This window comes from Micromys minutus (genome assembly GCF_963924665.1).
Source record: "Micromys minutus genome assembly, chromosome: 27".
NCBI classification, from domain to species: domain Eukaryota; kingdom Metazoa; phylum Chordata; class Mammalia; order Rodentia; family Muridae; genus Micromys; species Micromys minutus.
This window is the reverse complement of record NC_137962.1, coordinates 21924239-21940275: the sequence shown is the minus strand read 5'-3', so window position 1 is coordinate 21940275 and position 16037 is coordinate 21924239. Positions and strand designations below refer to the sequence as shown.

At 49.5% G+C, this 16037-nt stretch overlaps 2 protein-coding genes across 3 annotated transcripts in view; one reads left to right on the top strand and one right to left on the bottom strand.

The window, feature by feature from the left end:
* DRC2 (dynein regulatory complex subunit 2) overlaps positions 1 to 9984 on the top strand; it is a gene marked incomplete at both ends in the record, with an annotated part of 10196 nt that extends 212 nt beyond the window's left edge. Inside the window, 7 exons of the mRNA XM_080939124.1 lie at positions 399 to 566; positions 5066 to 5235; positions 5919 to 6057; positions 7439 to 7636; positions 7803 to 8021; positions 9418 to 9570; positions 9676 to 9984. Of these exons, the coding sequence (XP_080795250.1) occupies positions 399 to 566; positions 5066 to 5235; positions 5919 to 6057; positions 7439 to 7636; positions 7803 to 8021; positions 9418 to 9570; positions 9676 to 9984 (1356 nt within the window). The remainder of the gene's footprint in view (positions 1 to 398; positions 567 to 5065; positions 5236 to 5918; positions 6058 to 7438; positions 7637 to 7802; positions 8022 to 9417; positions 9571 to 9675) is intronic.
* Positions 8943 to 14487, bottom strand: FKBP11 (FKBP prolyl isomerase 11). Of its 2 annotated transcripts, XM_080939138.1 has the most exons (7): positions 14292 to 14487; positions 14028 to 14093; positions 13538 to 13625; positions 13230 to 13263; positions 12790 to 12860; positions 11111 to 11351; positions 8943 to 9042 (listed from the first exon to the last, which is right to left on the bottom strand). In XM_080939138.1, exons 1-6 carry the CDS (start codon positions 14418 to 14420, stop codon positions 11134 to 11136), a joined length of 606 nt encoding a protein of 201 aa, XP_080795264.1. In that variant the 5' UTR covers positions 14421 to 14487; the 3' UTR covers positions 8943 to 9042; positions 11111 to 11133. The 2 variants fall into 2 exon arrangements, with proteins under 2 accessions (XP_080795264.1, XP_080795263.1); XM_080939137.1 differs by lacking the exon at positions 8943 to 9042 and having other exon boundaries at positions 11049 to 11351.
* Between the last annotated feature and the right edge of the window lie 1550 nt (positions 14488 to 16037).

Genomic DNA, 16037 nt, shown 5'->3' with positions numbered 1-16037 from the left:
CGTTTCATCCTAACCTGTCCCTCTCAAGTCCTTGTTCCCAAAATACATGGGCTTCAGATAACATTGGTTTCTGCTGAGGGCGTCATTCTCTGCAAAGCATGGGGAGGGGAGAATTGAGTTTGGGAGTATCAACTGAGCCCCCGGAATTAGGACAGTGGGTGCTGTCAGGTGTCCAATTCAGCTGTCTTGAATCCCAATGTTCCGTCTGGAGTGGAGTCGTTAGAAACTCTTCCACCCTGAAGGAACCGCATCAGGAACCACAAACAGGAGCCCGAGGGTTGGCTGCCAAGGGCTTTGTACTGGAGAACACACAGGGGCTGGTATTTTTCAGTGGTATCGATGGCACTGTAGTAGACCTTTCGCCTTGGCTGAAACCCCTGTGTTTACTCCTCACGCAGGACAAGTTGGCCAAAGAGGAACACAACAGCGCTCTGAACCTTAATAAGATTAACACGCAGTGGAGGACCATCCTCAGGGAAGTCAAGACCAGAGAGCTTCACAAGGACATTGAGATCCTCAGCCAAACCTTTGAACGAGTGGTGGACTGCAAAGACAGCGTCATTAAGGTACACACTCTCAAGGAGCCCTCAGGGGTGGCTTCCTGGCCTTCCTGGGTAGAATGGGGCTAGTGGATTGTTTATTATTATTATTATTATTATTATTATTATTATTATTATTATTATTATTATTATTTTGAGACAAAGTTGTGTATTCCTATAATGGTCTCAGACTCACATGTAACAGAGGATGACCTTGAACTCCTCCTCCCTTAATTTGCAACTGCTGGCACTGCGGACGTGGGCTACATAGGGCTACATAGACGGATCTACCTAATGGGCCTTTAAGCCTTCACCAGGCACAAGCTGTGGCAAACATAACCTTTGTTTCTAATCGTTGTCACTGAGATGAGAAGGGAAGTGCCGAGCTGTAACTATCCTCCCCCTCTTTAGAGGAACCACTGTCCTTGGTCATCTCTGCCCCAAATGAGTACAGTGGAGCAGCTGGCATCGCCAGCAACTTAAACCCCGGCCCATTCCTTCAGTTCAGTATCAGAAAGCTCCATTCCAGAGAGGGAAACTGACCTCCCACGGTTGCCTAGCTGTAGGTAGAAGCCTAGGACTATCCTATGGATGTTTTGTTCTTTCTGGAGGATCTCGCTCTATAACTCTGGCTGTCCTGAAACTTGCTATGTAGCCAAGGCTGGCCTCAAACTCATCACCTGCCTCTGCCTCCCAAATGCTGGGATGAAGGGTGTTCGCCATGGCAACTGGCAAGGTGTAGATGCTTTGGCTCAGTCCATTGCTTCATTCGACTGGTCTGGCCTCCTTGATTTAACATCAGCGGCCGTGGACAAGGTTGGGAAGCCCTCCCTCACAGAGGTATGAGCAATTCTGGATTTCCAAACCATTCAATCAGCCATCAAAGTGCTCTTTTGGAGGGAGGTAGGAGACTGAAACAGATTTATGTAGCCCAGGATGGCTGTAAATTAGTAATCTTCCTAGTTCGGCTTCCCAGATACTGGGATTATTGGCAGGTGCTGTCAGCCTGGATCTGTTTATGCTCTTAAGAAGTTCCGGAACCGCTCTCATTTTTAAAAAGATTTTTAAATTTTATTTATTTGTTTGTTTATTTGTTTGTTTGTTTATTTAAGTACACTGTAGTTGTCTGTCTTCAGACACACCAGAAGAGGGCATCAGGTCCCATTACAGATGATTGCGAGCCACCATGTGGTTGCTGGGAATTGAACTCAGGACCTCTGGAAGAGCAGACAGTGCTCTAACCACTGAGCCATCTCTCCAGCCCTTTCAAAGGATTTTGATGCATCCGTTTCTTAAAGCCTATGTGTATTAGTGGATGTGCATGGGGCTATGAGCCTGCCACCAGGCCTGGGTCTTATGTGTTTGGGGGCAGGTCCCGCCTCCAGAGTCTGGGCGTGAACTAAGTCAGCTAAGCCATTCATCCACCTTTCCTTTCTCTCTGAGTCCAGACTGGCCTTGAATCCTGTACGTGTGACCCAGCTGTGGTAGTGCACACCTTTAGTTCCAGCACAGGGAAAAGAGGCAGGTGGGTCTCTGAGTTCAAAGCCAGGCTGGGTTAGAGTGAGTTCCAGGACAGCCAAGGCTGCACAAAGAAACCCTGTCTCAAACAAACTAATAAACGAAGATTGTACTTGTGAACCACACTCAGCTACCTTGTAACTAAAAACAAAAACAAAAACAAACAAACAAACAAAAAAACTCAAACCTACAAACTTTGAACTTTGTATGTGCCCACAGATGACCAGATGACGTATGAGTCTGCATAGGCAATGTGTGCAAAGTATCTGCACACAGGTGACTTGTGTATATGTGTGTGTGTGTGCACAAGTGCGCACGCGCACACAGATGGCTTCTGTGAGTGGGTGTGTGTGTGCTACAGAGCATGTATGGGGGTCAGAGGACAACTTTGAGAAGTTAGTTCCCTTAATACCTTTAACGTGGGATCAAACCCAAGTCCCTGAATTTGCACAGCAAGCTTTTCCACCACCATCTTGCCTCACCCTGTGCTTCTCCAGACTTTCTGAAAGTCAGCAAATATGAACCAGATCCCTTCACTTTGAGTAGGGTCTCTATGTAGCCCTGACAGCCCTGGAGCTCACTATCTGAACTAGGCTGAGCCAAACTCACAGAGATCCCCCTGCCTCTGCCCCCAAGTGCTGGGATAAAGTCCTAGGCTGCAATGCCAGGCCGATGCTTGTCCCCAGTCTACTTAGTGTTGGTCTTTGCTGGAGCTCAAACTTTCTGGTTCTTGTTTTGTTTTGTTTTGCTTTTAAATTCCCTAAGCATTTCTTCCCTAGTGAAAGTGTCCCAGTTACCGCTTGGTAATAATAAACCACCCTGAGTTAGTAGCTTACAACAGTTTCATCATGATGTTTTGCGGTTCTGTAAGCAGACTGAGCCATCTACCTCTGCATGCTAGGGACCTAGCCAAGGGCTCAGAGCACACTAGACAAACAGGCAACTGCCCAACCACTCAAATGCTCAACCCCTGGGCTCTATCCCATGTGGAGCTGTTCCCACCAAGGCAGCCTCACTAAGACGTGGGAAATTCTTAACAAAAGATCTCACAAGGACCCTCTCCAAGGTTATGTAAACAGAAACTACCAGGGAGAAGGGACCCTCAGACCGGTGAGCTGCAGAGCTCTGGGATGTGGCGCACTAGCTGACTACAGACATCCCCTATGCTCCTGTCAGTGACGCCAACAGACTAAATGCTTCACCTAGGCGAACTTGGGTGGAGTGTCCCCCATGGTGTAAGTAGCTATTTGTTCCTCTTTCTCCAGGGAGGCTGTCAGTCTGTCGGCTGCCACTAGAGTCACTTCAGCCTGACTGGCCTGGCCTAGCTGTCGGCCAGGAGAGCTGTTGACTAGAATCCAAATGACCTCTCCATTGCTTTGGCTTGCTCACAGCTTGCTGGCTCCATTCCTGGAGGAAGCCCTTCCAAGAAAGGGCATTCCGAGAAGCCGGAAGTGGAGGCAGGCAGGCCAGATTCAGGGCTACAGTGCCAAGTACAGTCTTCACCTCTCCCGTCGAGTCCCATAGTCATGAGGTCACTCAAATACAAGAGAAGAGAACACATTCTTCAGTCCCCACGCCTTCCTGCCCTCCCTTTTCCCTTCTTCCTCTTGAGATGAGTCCTACTGTCTTCAAACAGTGTCTCAATATAGATATACATTGTATATACATGCATATCACACACACACACACACACACACACACACACACACACACACCTTGTTACCAAAGCAGGCTTCAAACTCATTAGCCCAGGGAATCTGCAATGCTCCTGCCTCAGTGTCCTGGCATCACTGATGTGCAGCACCATGGCCACCTTCCTAATTTGTATGAGAAGATGAACTCGGTTCACATCATTTTCTGCCCTGGGAACATCCAGTTCTCCAAGGATTCCTGGCTCTTTATCACGGTCGTCCCGTCAGCACAAATGTTTATGAGCCACAAGACGTTGCTCACTTTACACTTCTTTAGAAAAAAAAAATATTTTCATTTTATCTGTGTGAGTGTCTGCATATATGCTAAATGCACCATATGCATGCAACGCCCCTGGAAAGGGTACTGAATCCCCTGGAACCGAAATTACAAATGGCCGTGAGCTGCCATGTGGGTACTGGGGATCAAAACCTCTGGAGAAGCAGCCAGTGCTCTTAACTGCAGAGCCATCTCTCCAGTCTTCTTCCTCCTCCTCTTCTTCCCACCTTTTTAAAAATAAAGACAGGTCTTATGATGTAGCCCTGGCTGGCCTAGAACTCCAGGTTTGACTAAGCTAAGCTTGAACTCACAGATATCCACCTGCCTCTGCCTCCTGAGTGCTGGGATAAAGGTGTGAGCCACCAGGACTAGTCCCTGCACTTCTAGAATAGCGAGGGCTGGAGAGATGGCTCAGTGGTTACAAGCTCTTGCAGCTCTTTCAGAGGACCCGGGTTCGAGTCCTCACACCCACATAAAGAACTCACAACCGCTTGTACTTCTTATTTCAGGAAATCTGAGGGTCTCTGGTCTGCTGAAACACCAGAAGTACACTTAACCTGAGTTTAGAAAGACACGCATACATACACAAATACTAAACAATTCTTAGTTTTTAAAGACTGAAGGGGAGAACCAGCATTCCTAAAACAATTAGAAAATAAGAGGAAAAATGCCAGATAGCTAAATCTCTGTGTGTGTGTGTGTGTGTGTGTGTGTGTGTATGTGTGTGTGCATGTGTGCATGTGTGCATGTGTATGTGTATGCCAGAGGTTGACACCAAGTGTCTTCCGTACTTGCTGTCTTGCTGTCCACCTTAGATTTGGCGCTCACTCACCAAATTGGGTAGGCTGGCTGGTCAGTCAGCCAGATCTAGCACCCCTCCCATCTCTACTCCCCAAAACCTGAGATTACAGGGGTGTCACCACACCAGACTTCTGTAGGTACCGAGGACCTGGCTTCTCCATTTCCCCAGCCTCCTGAATCCGCTTTTATTTTCTCTCGGATACCATGCGGCCTGCACAGTAACTCTTCCTCCTGCCCAGTCTTTAGCTAGTGACTTGACTGAAGCTGAGGAGCAATACGCCCACGCGCTGCGCAGCCACTTGCACAACATTGACCAGCTCTTGACCCTGCAACGGCGCCGTCTCAGCCTCCTGGAGGAAAATTACAACATGGAACTAGAGGTGCTAACCAAAGAGTTTGAGACAGAAAGGTATGGGGGCCAGAGAGCCAAAAGAGCTTATGCCTGTAACTGGGAAGTACTGTGAAGCCTCCTGGCTGAACTACAGTTCTAAGCACACTAGATTTTTGGGAATTAATTTGGGTTTAGTCTTACAGCCTTAGCTTACCTTTGTCCCCGCCAGGTTCCTGGCTGTACCTCCTACTTCCAACACAGAGTTCTACCCATTTGGCAGTAGACAGAAATTATTTCACTGTGAACTTATTTAGATTTTTTGGTTTTGTATCATATGAAGGCATTACCTATGCAAAAATCAAAATATTCTTATTCATTCTTAATGGGGAAAAATACACACACACACACACACACACACACACACACACACACACGCATGCACACGCACACCAAACATTTTCCTCCCTCCCTGCCAGAGCCTAAAAGTTTGGACCATTCAGTTCCATTTTGGTGGTGGTGGTGGTTGTTTGTTTTGGGGTTTATTTTGGGGGCGGCAGGGTTTCTCTGTGTAATAGTCATGGTTGTTCTGGACTCAATTTGTAGACAAGGCCAGCCTAAAACTCACAGAAATCCACCTGCCTCAGCCTCCCAGATGCTGGGATAAAAGGAGTGCTTCCCCATAACTTGGCCTGTTCCTTAATATACTACGAATTTCTCTGTCCTTTTTGGTCCGTGTGCTATATGCACCGTGCCTCCTATAGGAAATCAATCATTGACCATCATGAGAAGGAAATTCACTACCTACAGGATGTCTTCATGGCCATGGAGCAGAACTATCTAGATTCGGAGTATGAAAGCAAGCTAGAGTTCCAGAGCATGTGGGATGACCTGAAAAACAAGGTACAGAAGGAGAGGGGGACGGGATCCTGAGAGACACCGGAAAAGTGCTCAAGGCAACCGGAGCCAGCTGAGAGTCCCAGAGCCAAGAACAAAAGTCCATTCCACTGAGGCACCATGGTGCTTGTGATCTTGTGAAAACTCTTGGGAGGCAAGACTGTTCTAAAATGCTATGAGAATTTATTCTTCCCTCCCTCTCCTTCCCCCGGTTCCCCATCACCTTCTCCATTTCCCTTCAGAAAAGAGCAGGCCTCTCACAGATATCTGCATACCAAGATATAAGACTAGGCACAAACCTTCATATAAGGCAACCCAGTAGGAGGAAAGGGGTCCCGAGAGCAGGTGAAAGAGTCAGAGACACCCCCACTCCCACTGTCAGGAGTCCCATAAGACCCACAGAGCTAACAATGCACTTTAAGTCTAAAACGAACAAAACAAGACAGAGAAGAGATTATCTGGCTTCAGCCTTATGGGTTGTAGATGAAGAAACAAAGGCCCAAAGTGGCCGATGACCAGCTGAAGCCCGCTGCTGGTCTGCGTCTGTCTAGTACAGTGGAGGACTGTGGGATCTTTGTCCGTAATTCTTCCCATCACAGACTTTGCAAACCTACACGCAAGAAGTCTGGGTATAAAGCCCTTGTTTTACTTTGGAGAGCATCTTGCTCTGCCCAGGCTGACCGTGCACTCACTATGTAGTAGAGAATGACCTGGAACTACTTTTTCCGCTTTTACCTTAAGCTCCTGGTCCTCCAGCCTCCACCTCCCCAGTGTGGTAACAGGTATGCACCATCCCAGCAAAGTTTTTACTTTAGCCTGTGTCTTACTTTTCCACTTGAATATTTTCCTACATGTAAAAAAGCTAAGGCTTTCACATGAAAATCCAAACTATCTGAGTTTCCCGTTAGAGAGTTAAGAAATCTGAGCCTGAGGGCTGGAGAGATGGCTCAGAGGTTAAGAGCACTGACTGATCTTCCAGAGGTCCCGAGTTCAAATCCCAGCAACCACATGGCGGCTCACAACCATCTGTAATGGGATCTGATGCCCTCTTCTGGTGTGTCTTAAAACAGCTACACTGTACTTATAATGTACTTATATAGAATTAATTAATTAATCTTAATAAGAAAAGAAATCTGAGCCGGGTGGCGGCGGCAGGTGCACCCTTTAATCCCTGCGCTCAGGAGGCAGAGACGGGCAGAACACTGGGCTTCATTCTGTCTCACGTAGCTGGCCCCCACACTCTCTTGTCCAGGTCACTAGGGACTAACCGCACTCCCAGCATAAGTCATTAAACAATGCTCCAGCCAGTTCCTAAGGGGTCGCAGTTTGCGGGCGTGCGGGCACTGTAGGGTAAGTAAACATTTGGTGCTTGGGCTCTGCCTCCTAGAACCTAGAGGAGAAGCACTTTCTTCGCCTACAACTGGAGAACGTAGTGGAAGATCTGTGGAGGAGGTTCCAGGACGCACTCAAGAATTACACGGATGCCACGGAGGACCGGAAGGTCGCCTTTGAGACCCTGAAGGTGAAGGATGAGAAAAGCTCCAAAGAGATTGAGGTGCAGATGAGAAAGATCCAGAGGCTGCAGGTCAGTGGGCACGGGGGACACCCTTTCCCCTGTTGCATTTGTCCATCTTTCCCAGATCCTTTCGGGGCTCTCACTGGGTGGGTCAGGATGACAGACTGGTCTCCCAGTCCCCCCATCTCCCCTTTGACCTGTCTCCCTCTGTCAGTTGCTTCTCCTGTCCCTCTAGGAGTCCATAAGTGCCTTGAAAGGGAAGATTGTCGCCCACAGCCGTGAGAGTGAGTGGCAGAATCAGTGTATCCGAAATGACAAGGAGCTGGTCCATGTGCAGCTTCGGAAACTCAAGATCCAGAGGACCCAGGCTCGGGCTGCGTCTCAGGAGAACTTAGTCAAACTCACCATGGAAAGTAACAACGCCCTCAAGGCCCTGAAGAAGGTCGTGGAGAAGGTAAAGGATAGCGAGGGAGGGTAATCAGGGCCTTCCTCCTTCTCCCTCATAATGTGGACGCCAGTATTATCATTTTACGCCATCTTGAAGTAATGGGGATTTTCGTCTTCCCGAGGCCCCCCGGGGATGCTTCACAGAGGGCCTTTTTCTCCGTCTGCTGCATGTGTGTGGTTTCCTCGCCCCCTCATAAACACTGGCAGCTGCTTGCTCTGTCTTCATCGGCGCTTGCCACTTCTCTGCTGCTGCCCGCTTATACTTCAGATCTTCCCTGCCTTTACTTCTTTAACTGGCAGAGGAAACGAACTCAACCAAGACCCCTAGGCTGTGTTCTTTCTAGACTGCTCCTGAAGACAGTGTCATTCTGGGACCCCATCCTGAGATTACTTTGGAAGACTACTGACTCATCAAGACGCTACTTGTCACCCGTAGGACAAGCTCCAGGGATAGGCGCTATCACCAAATGGCCATCTTAAACTGTAGATCACTACTGTGGTTAGGTTTTATTTATTTTTTTAAAGATTTATTTATTTATTATATGTGAGTACACTGTCGCTCCCCTACGTGGGCATCAGATTCCATTACAGATGGTTGTGAGCCACCATGTGGTTGCTGGGATTCGAACTCAGGACCTCTGGAAGGATAGTCGGTGCTCTTAACTGCTGAGCCATCTCTCCAGCCCCATGGTTAGGTTTTATTGTGGCCTCTCCTCTAAGGCACTTTGGCTGTTGTTGACATTTTGCCCACTCGAAGCAGCTAAGAGCAGCAGTCATCACCCCAAAACCCTCTAGGAGCACTTAGGGTGACCTCTGAGATGGGGACAGGGAGGTGGGGATGCGAGGTCAGAAGTTGGACAGGCTCCCTGGTAAGTCAGACAGATAGAGAAGGAACCATGCTAAGTAACAAAGGTGGCAAATTTCCAAGATGGCCGCTCCTGGGCCTCCAGACTCCGGCAGCTTTTGTCTCCCACCAGCAGGCTCCTGCCAATGGACCGGCTCAACAAATTCAAAACCTGAGCAGGACACTGAACAATTAAGGACCAATCTGAACGTTCTATCTGACTTCAAATTGGCCAACCCTAAAGCAGGGGAGGAGGGGTCTTAGAGCTTTAGCCCCGCCCCACCTCTACTCTCAAGAAAGGCCTGGGCTTCCTGAGTCCCACTCTGCTTTGTGGAGTCTCCTCCTCTGTGTGTGAATTGCATTTCCCCCCATCCCCAATCAACGCCTTTCTTAACTGAAAGGAAAAAGGGAGTAATAATGAATCGTTTGTGGTAAGGCTATAAACCGCCGGGACAATGCTTGGCGCACTGCAAGCACCGCATCAAATGTGTTTCCGTTCCTGGGCTGGAGCAGGGAGACTCCTGTTTTCCCTACACAACCTCTTCCCAACTCCCAACAGGGTGAAAAGATCCTCAAGCTTGCTGAGATATGTAGGAAGTTTGAGACGGAGGAAGAAAAAGTACTGCCTTTCTATTCTTCAGTGCTGACTCCCGAGGAGCTTAAGGAGGCCGAGATCCAGAACTCGGAGGACATCACAGAGGATCTTGCCAAGGTAGAGAGAGGGAGGGTGTGAGCTGGGCAGCGCCTGCTAAGGGGTGAGGAACGGGGCAGCGCCTGCTAAGAGGTACCGTAACAGTCTCCTCTACCTTCATCCCAGATTATGATGAACTATTCAGGCATGGAGAACTTCTGGAAGAGATACAACAAGGTGAAACTGGAGGTTCTGAGTCTCCAGCACAGGCGGTTGCAGCTGCTGGACATCAGCAGCAAGCTCCGGGAAATGCTCAAGCAGTACCTGGATGGCATCTCAGTGAGCGACGAGGTGCTGAGCCACCTCAACCCGCTCTTCATCGTAAACCACAAGAGCAACCTGCCCCAGCTGCCTGCACCTGCAGCGCAGGACACAACTCTTCCACCCACTTACAACGTCATCGAAGCGGCCCACATTGCCTCCCGAATCCTGTGACCCGAGGCTTCTTTCCAAACCCCAGAGACTTTCCTTTCTTTTTTTGAAAGCTGAGTGTCTTGCTTAGAAGGGTACTCCAGCAGTGCCCGAGTCTTTTGCTCCCGGCTACCCCATGCAGTATAACTAATTACTTTTTTTTTTTTAAGAGAGAAACAAAAATAAAAGAAAAACTTCCCTGTAGCTTGAAAATTCCTTTAAAACAAACAAACCAGATCACCAGTGCTGTTGGCAGCAGAGCGCACCTTTGATCCCAGAAATGGAGGGCAGAGGCAGGCAGATCTCCATGAGTTTGAGGCCAGCCTGGTCTACACGGTGCGCATTGATCTCAGGGTCTTCTGCATCCTAATAAGCATCCTACCAACTGGGCCCTCTCCTCAGCCCTGTAAGGTCTTTATTGTCTTTGCTGTGTTTACTTTAAGAATAAGAGGAACAAGGTCCCAGGGAGAGAATGCCTAGGCGCCTACTGGGAGGCGGAGTTTAACCTCATCCACTGCATTGTGGCATCTGTTAGTTTTATACAAAACCAGCTCCTCAGGGTAAATTAGGACAGCCAGAGCAGGCAAGAGGAGGGTGCTCCAAAGCTTCCCACCACTCAACCACACGCAAGCTCCAGAATGTCCTTTTCTCTACCCATGAAAATGGCCTCAAAGGATTGGGTAAGGGCTGGAGAGATGGATGGTTCAGTGGTTAAGAGCACTGACTGCTCTTCCAGAGGTCCTGGGTTCAAGTCCCAGCAACAACATGGTGGCTCACAACTATCTGTAATGGGATCTGATGCCCTCTTCTGGTGACTCAGATAAATAAATGATTCTTTAAAAAAAAAAAAAAAAGATTGTGTAAGCACGGTATGGCGGGTGTTACATACATATCTGAGGGTACAGGTCTTGGGACCCAGAGCTCTGAAGCTCGGAATCTAAGGCCAGTGTGGGCTACAGGCCAAATGTAAGACCCCGGCTTAGAAGGAAAGGGGGTGGACAGAGAAGCTCAGCCTGGAAAGCACAAGTCTGATAACTTCAGTTAACCCCCCCAAACCCACCTTCGAGAACCAGCTTTAGGGTGTTGTCTGACAGTAACAATTCAGAAACAAAGGAGGGGGTGGGGGCAGCGGGTATTGAGTGAAGGATACAACCTTTTGTCAAAAGCCACTGTTTATTTCTTCTTGCTCTTGTTTCGTTTCTCTTCTTTCAGCTTCTTTTTGGAGACTTTGGGTCTGCTGGCCTTTCTATATAGGTGATACCCGATCAGACCAAGGAGTGCAGGCACCAGAGCAATGCCTACCAGAGGCAAAACGCTCTTCAGCAGCTTTTGCCAGTAGTTGGCTCGAATCAGTGCGATCAGTTCCACATCATACTGCACCACTGCATCAGCTGGAGAGGGGGTGGGGTGGGCAGGTTAGGGTATGCACCCCTACATGGGCTGGAGGGTGTGGGGGGTTGTGTTAGAATCACTGTGATTTATCCAGAACTCTGACTTGGGATTGAAACAGGGATTTGAGCCACAGAAGACAATCTTGATGCTGGCAGTTTGAAATGTGGGGTTGGGTTCCCTCCAAAAAGGCAGCAGAGGGCAGAAGCAGGCTAAGGATACTCATGTTGACCTCAACTCCAACTAAACATATGGTTCAGACTCAGCGACAGATCTTTGACAGCACAAGAAATCTATGGGTGGGAAACATGCAAGTTCCTCATATTTATAAACCTTCATAAGTAAGCATTCTTTTTTAAAAATCTCTTTAAAGGTGTGGGTTTTTTTTTGTTTTGTTTTTTTGTTTTTTATGTATATGGCTGTTTTGCCTATTGTATGTGTGTGCCAACACACATGCCTGGCACCCCTGGAGTACGGAGAGGGTGTTGGATGCCTCTGGAGCTGGAGTCACGTGGTGGTGAGCTGTCACGTGGCTGCTAGGAACTGAACCTGGGTCTTCAAGAGCAGCCGGTGCTCTTAACTGCTCAGCCATCTGTGGAGCACCACTAGTGAGCATCTATCTGTGTGTGAGTCCTCTATACCAAATGGACTCTGATTCCAAACAGCCACATGGATGGAATTTTTGTAGGGCTAAAATAAACTTCTTAAAACTTCTACCAACTGGGGCTGGAGAGATGGCTCAGTGGTTAAGAGCACTGACTGCTCTTCCAGAGGCCCTGAGTTCCATCTGGAATGGAATCTGATGCCCTCTTCTGGTGTGTCTGTGGAGAGCAACAGTGTACTCACATACATAAAATAAATAAATCTTAAAAAAAAAAAAATCCACCAACCAATGAGCCCGTGCAACCCAGTTCTTGGCAGAGTTTTTAATCCTGGGCTGGAGAAGAGGAAAGACGTGTGAGAGAAGAGGTGAGCAGGAGAGCCGGAAGCAGGGAGACAGCAGTGGGAATGGCAGGATTTTGCTAAGAGTTTCTAGTTCTGTTTTACTTTTGAGACAGGGTCTCACTCAGTGGCCCTGACTGTCCTGAGACTCACTATGCAGACCAGGCTGGCCTTGAACTCACAGAGACGGACCTGCCGCTGCCACCACTCCTGACTTGTTACGAGAGATTTTGCTTGGCCCTCCATACTCTCTTCCAGGGCTCCCTACAGGCTACACTCTGGGGCTCTGGGGTAAGTAGTGTAGACAGCAGGACCCACGTGGCTCAAGAAGGTGCCAAAAAGTCACCAGCTGTCTCCAGCCAGGCCAGGTGGCCTTCACGGTGGAGAGGCCCCAGCTCAATTCTTTTGTCAGATTTGATCTAGACTTTCTCAAGTTCTAGGCAGAGCAGAGGTTCTTGGGACTCCTTTGTGACAGCAGAAGAAAGGCCTGGTCATTACCTGGGATAGATGGCGGGTACCCTCGCTTTCCATAAGCCAAATGAGAAGGAATGACTGCTCTTCGCTTCTCTCTGAGGGGAGGAATGAGAATTGCAGGCAGAGGGAGGTGAGCTGGCCGCCTCAGCCCATCTGAAGCACCACCGAAGCCCTTACCCTCCACCTCAGATACCGACACCAAAACAGGAATTTCTCCACCTGACAGCTTGACGGCAACGTTAGCAATCTCCCTACAACACCTCAATTCCCCAATAAAACTGACAGCCAGAGAGGTGCCCTGGGCTTTGGATGCCCTCAGGAGTCCCATTAACCTGCACCTTTCCACTATGAAGTCCAGGGTCCTTTCTTTATTCTAAAAGGTCCTGCCTCCTGGAGGTGGGATGGTAGAGAAACCTTCTACCCAGGCAAAAGGGGGCAGTCAACCCCAGCTTTCAGATACTCACCCCACACACATGTCCAGAAGGCTTTGCTCCAGACCTTGAGGAAGAAGACAGAACTGAACTAGAAGCCACACATATTCCCCACAGTACCCAAGAGGAAAGTCAAAGGCTCCCCGTCGACCTTCATCAAGTGAACTTAGCTCCACTTCTCCAACTCCTTGCCCCAGAAATGTGTGGGACAAGAAGAGTATCAGAACACGAGGTGGAAGAAGATCCTTGGGGTCCTTATTATTCTAGCAGGCTTTTCTAGAGCAGACGTTCGAGATGCTAAGCAAGGGCTTAGGAAGAGGACAAAGGCACGGGTCACATACCTGGAATCACCTGCTTTTGGCCAAGTTCTATGACCAGAGGATCCCTGGTCAGAGAAGTGTCAATAATGCGTCCATCTACCAAGCTGCCCTGAAGACAAAAAGCAAGAACTGACCCCACCATTCCTCCCACAAGGTAGGTCACACACATATGGGACTACCCGAGTGGAAGAAATCTCTTTAACAATCTTGTATCCTGTCCCCATCTCCTTCCACCCCCACCCCCATGGGCAAAAAGTAACCGGAAGCCCCATGGGGCTGACACTTCTTGGAGATCTCTATCCTTCTTTTCTCAGGGCCCGAGAGGAGCAGGCGGAAAACAGGGAGGAAAAAGAAGCAGGCGAGAGGACACTCGACTCCCGCCCCCACGTGCTGGCCGACCCTAGGACTCAAGTTCTCTAGCACAGTTTGCCACGTGTCCAAGCCAAAGCTGACGTGTTTTAGTCCGGCGCCGCCCCTCCCAGGCCACGCCCCGACCCCCCAAACCCCTCACCGTGTAGTGTATGTGGAGCGTGTCTCCGAAGGCAGCGGATTCCGTGCACGATTCAGGGGGCTGCACCTATGATCAGACTACAAGGGTCAAGGCTGCTCCTCCTAAGATCCTGTTACCATCTGGAGACCCAGCACCTTCTACACTTCCTTTCCTTCGATCACACATCCATTTTAGAGTCCCAGGCTACCCCGCGATCCCTGGCCTTAGAGCGAGGCGGCGGGGCGAGGAGAGGGGGGGAAGGGAGTGGCTCGACAATCTCCTCACCAGGGTCTCCACTTGGAGGGTCCGGACAGGACTTTCGGTTTCTGGCCCAGCCTCAGCCCGGCACACGGCCCCACTGAGCAGCAGCAGCAACAACAGCCGGAGCGGCAGGAGCGAAGGGCGCAGGGTCATGACTGGACTGGGTCAGAGGACCAGAGTACCAGGGCAGGCTGTTCGGGTGCACGCGGCCAGGACGGGTTCCCTCGCTCCAGGCCAGACTGGTAAAGGCGGGTTACAGGGAGCTAGCTCCTCCCCCTTCTCCTGTAGCCCTCCCTCCACTTTGTCCCCACCTCCTAGAGAGGAAGAGGCTGCAGAATTCCCTACCCCTGTGATCGAGGTCGGGAATTCTGACACATCTAACAAGCCTTTTTGTTCTATGACAATGGTTGGGCCGTGTAATAGCACGTATTTGTCGCTATCCACTGTAAAGGGGGTGGGGGACATTAGTCTCTAACCTTCGAATGACCAGGAAAGGGAGGTACAATTGTTCCCATTTCACAGCTAGGGAACTTGCCCAAGGTCATCATAGCAGCTAATGACAGGATTCAAGCACAGGGCTTGGATTTGTTCTCTGCTCTTTCTTCTAACATATGTCCCTTCCCACTAAGCCCAGAGGCAGAGGCAGAAATAGCCGATCCATCACCTCTCCCGCCCATTCTGCTCTCAGCCAGAAAGAGCAGGCAGCCTCTCCACCCCTCCTGTCTTGGAAGGCACTATGGGGATCTTCCTGTAAAAAGTGATCAACCACAGAGCTTTTCCTACCAACACTGGCGTTTCCTTCCCGGTTTCCTTAAATCCTCTTCACAACAGCAGCAGAGACAGCGGTCTTGTGTTTGTGCAAGGACTTCGGCTTTTAAAGGGGCTCAACTAACTTTGGACAGCCTTACCAGTTTCTAGTTTCCTGATTTGAATGCTTTCCGACAATCCAAGCTGGGAGGCCTAGCTCCCGGTCACTCAAAGGCTGTCGTGGTGCCCTTCCATACCGTGTATATTCTTAGGCCGATCCTGTCTGTGAGCACAAGTCCACCCGAGTGTCTGGCCAGCACCTCAGACTACACACACCCTACACACACTTCCTCTTATTTGAAACAACCCAACCTTCCTGACCTGGCCTCTCCTCTACTAGTATTCTGAGATATCTTCCATCTCTAATACCCAACCCGTTTCCTTTGCATTTTCCTCTCCCAGCCCCTTTACCGCCTCCAAATCTAGGGCTGCCACTCTGATTACGCTCTCATTTTCTCTGGGCTGGGGGTTGCTTTGTGATATTGGGGATCCGGTCAAGGCAGGGATCTACTCACGCAGGGAAGCACCTCAGTTAACCCCCTTAACCCAGGAATTACTTTTTAAATGCTCGTTGCTAGAGGCTAGACAGACGGATGACTGGGTGCTTAAGAGCATTTGCTGCTCTTCCCAAGACCAGAGTTCAATTCCCTGTATATGTAGCAGATGGCTTGGGAATGCCTAGAACTCCAGCTCCAGGGGCTCCGACACCCTCATCTGGCCTCCATATACATAATAAAAAAAATAATCTTTAAAGAATAACGGCCTGCCAGATGTTGTGGCACACACCTTCAATTCCAACACTCAGGAGGCAAATTCCTCTGAGTTTCAGACCACGTAGGACAAAAACAAGACACTAGAACCCTCACCAATGCAATGGGGAATGGTGATGTACACCTAGAGTCCTCAAGGGCTGGAGAGACGGCCCAGCGGTTAGAGCACTGACTGCTCTTCCAGAGGTCCTGA

Bases quoted from the DNA above. Each gene is read 5' to 3' on its own strand.
- FKBP11 (XM_080939138.1), bottom strand. From the start codon at position 14,420: ATGACCCTGCGCCCTTCGCTCCTGCCGCTCCGGCTGTTGTTGCTGCTG. The intron at 13,626-14,027 runs GTGAGGGGTTTG...TTTTGTCTTCAG, and splicing joins CGCTCCACATACACTACACG to GGCAGCTTGGTAGATGGACG. The intron at 13,264-13,537 runs GTATGTGACCCG...TTCTTCCTCAAG, and splicing joins CCAAAAGCAGGTGATTCCAG to GTCTGGAGCAAAGCCTTCTG.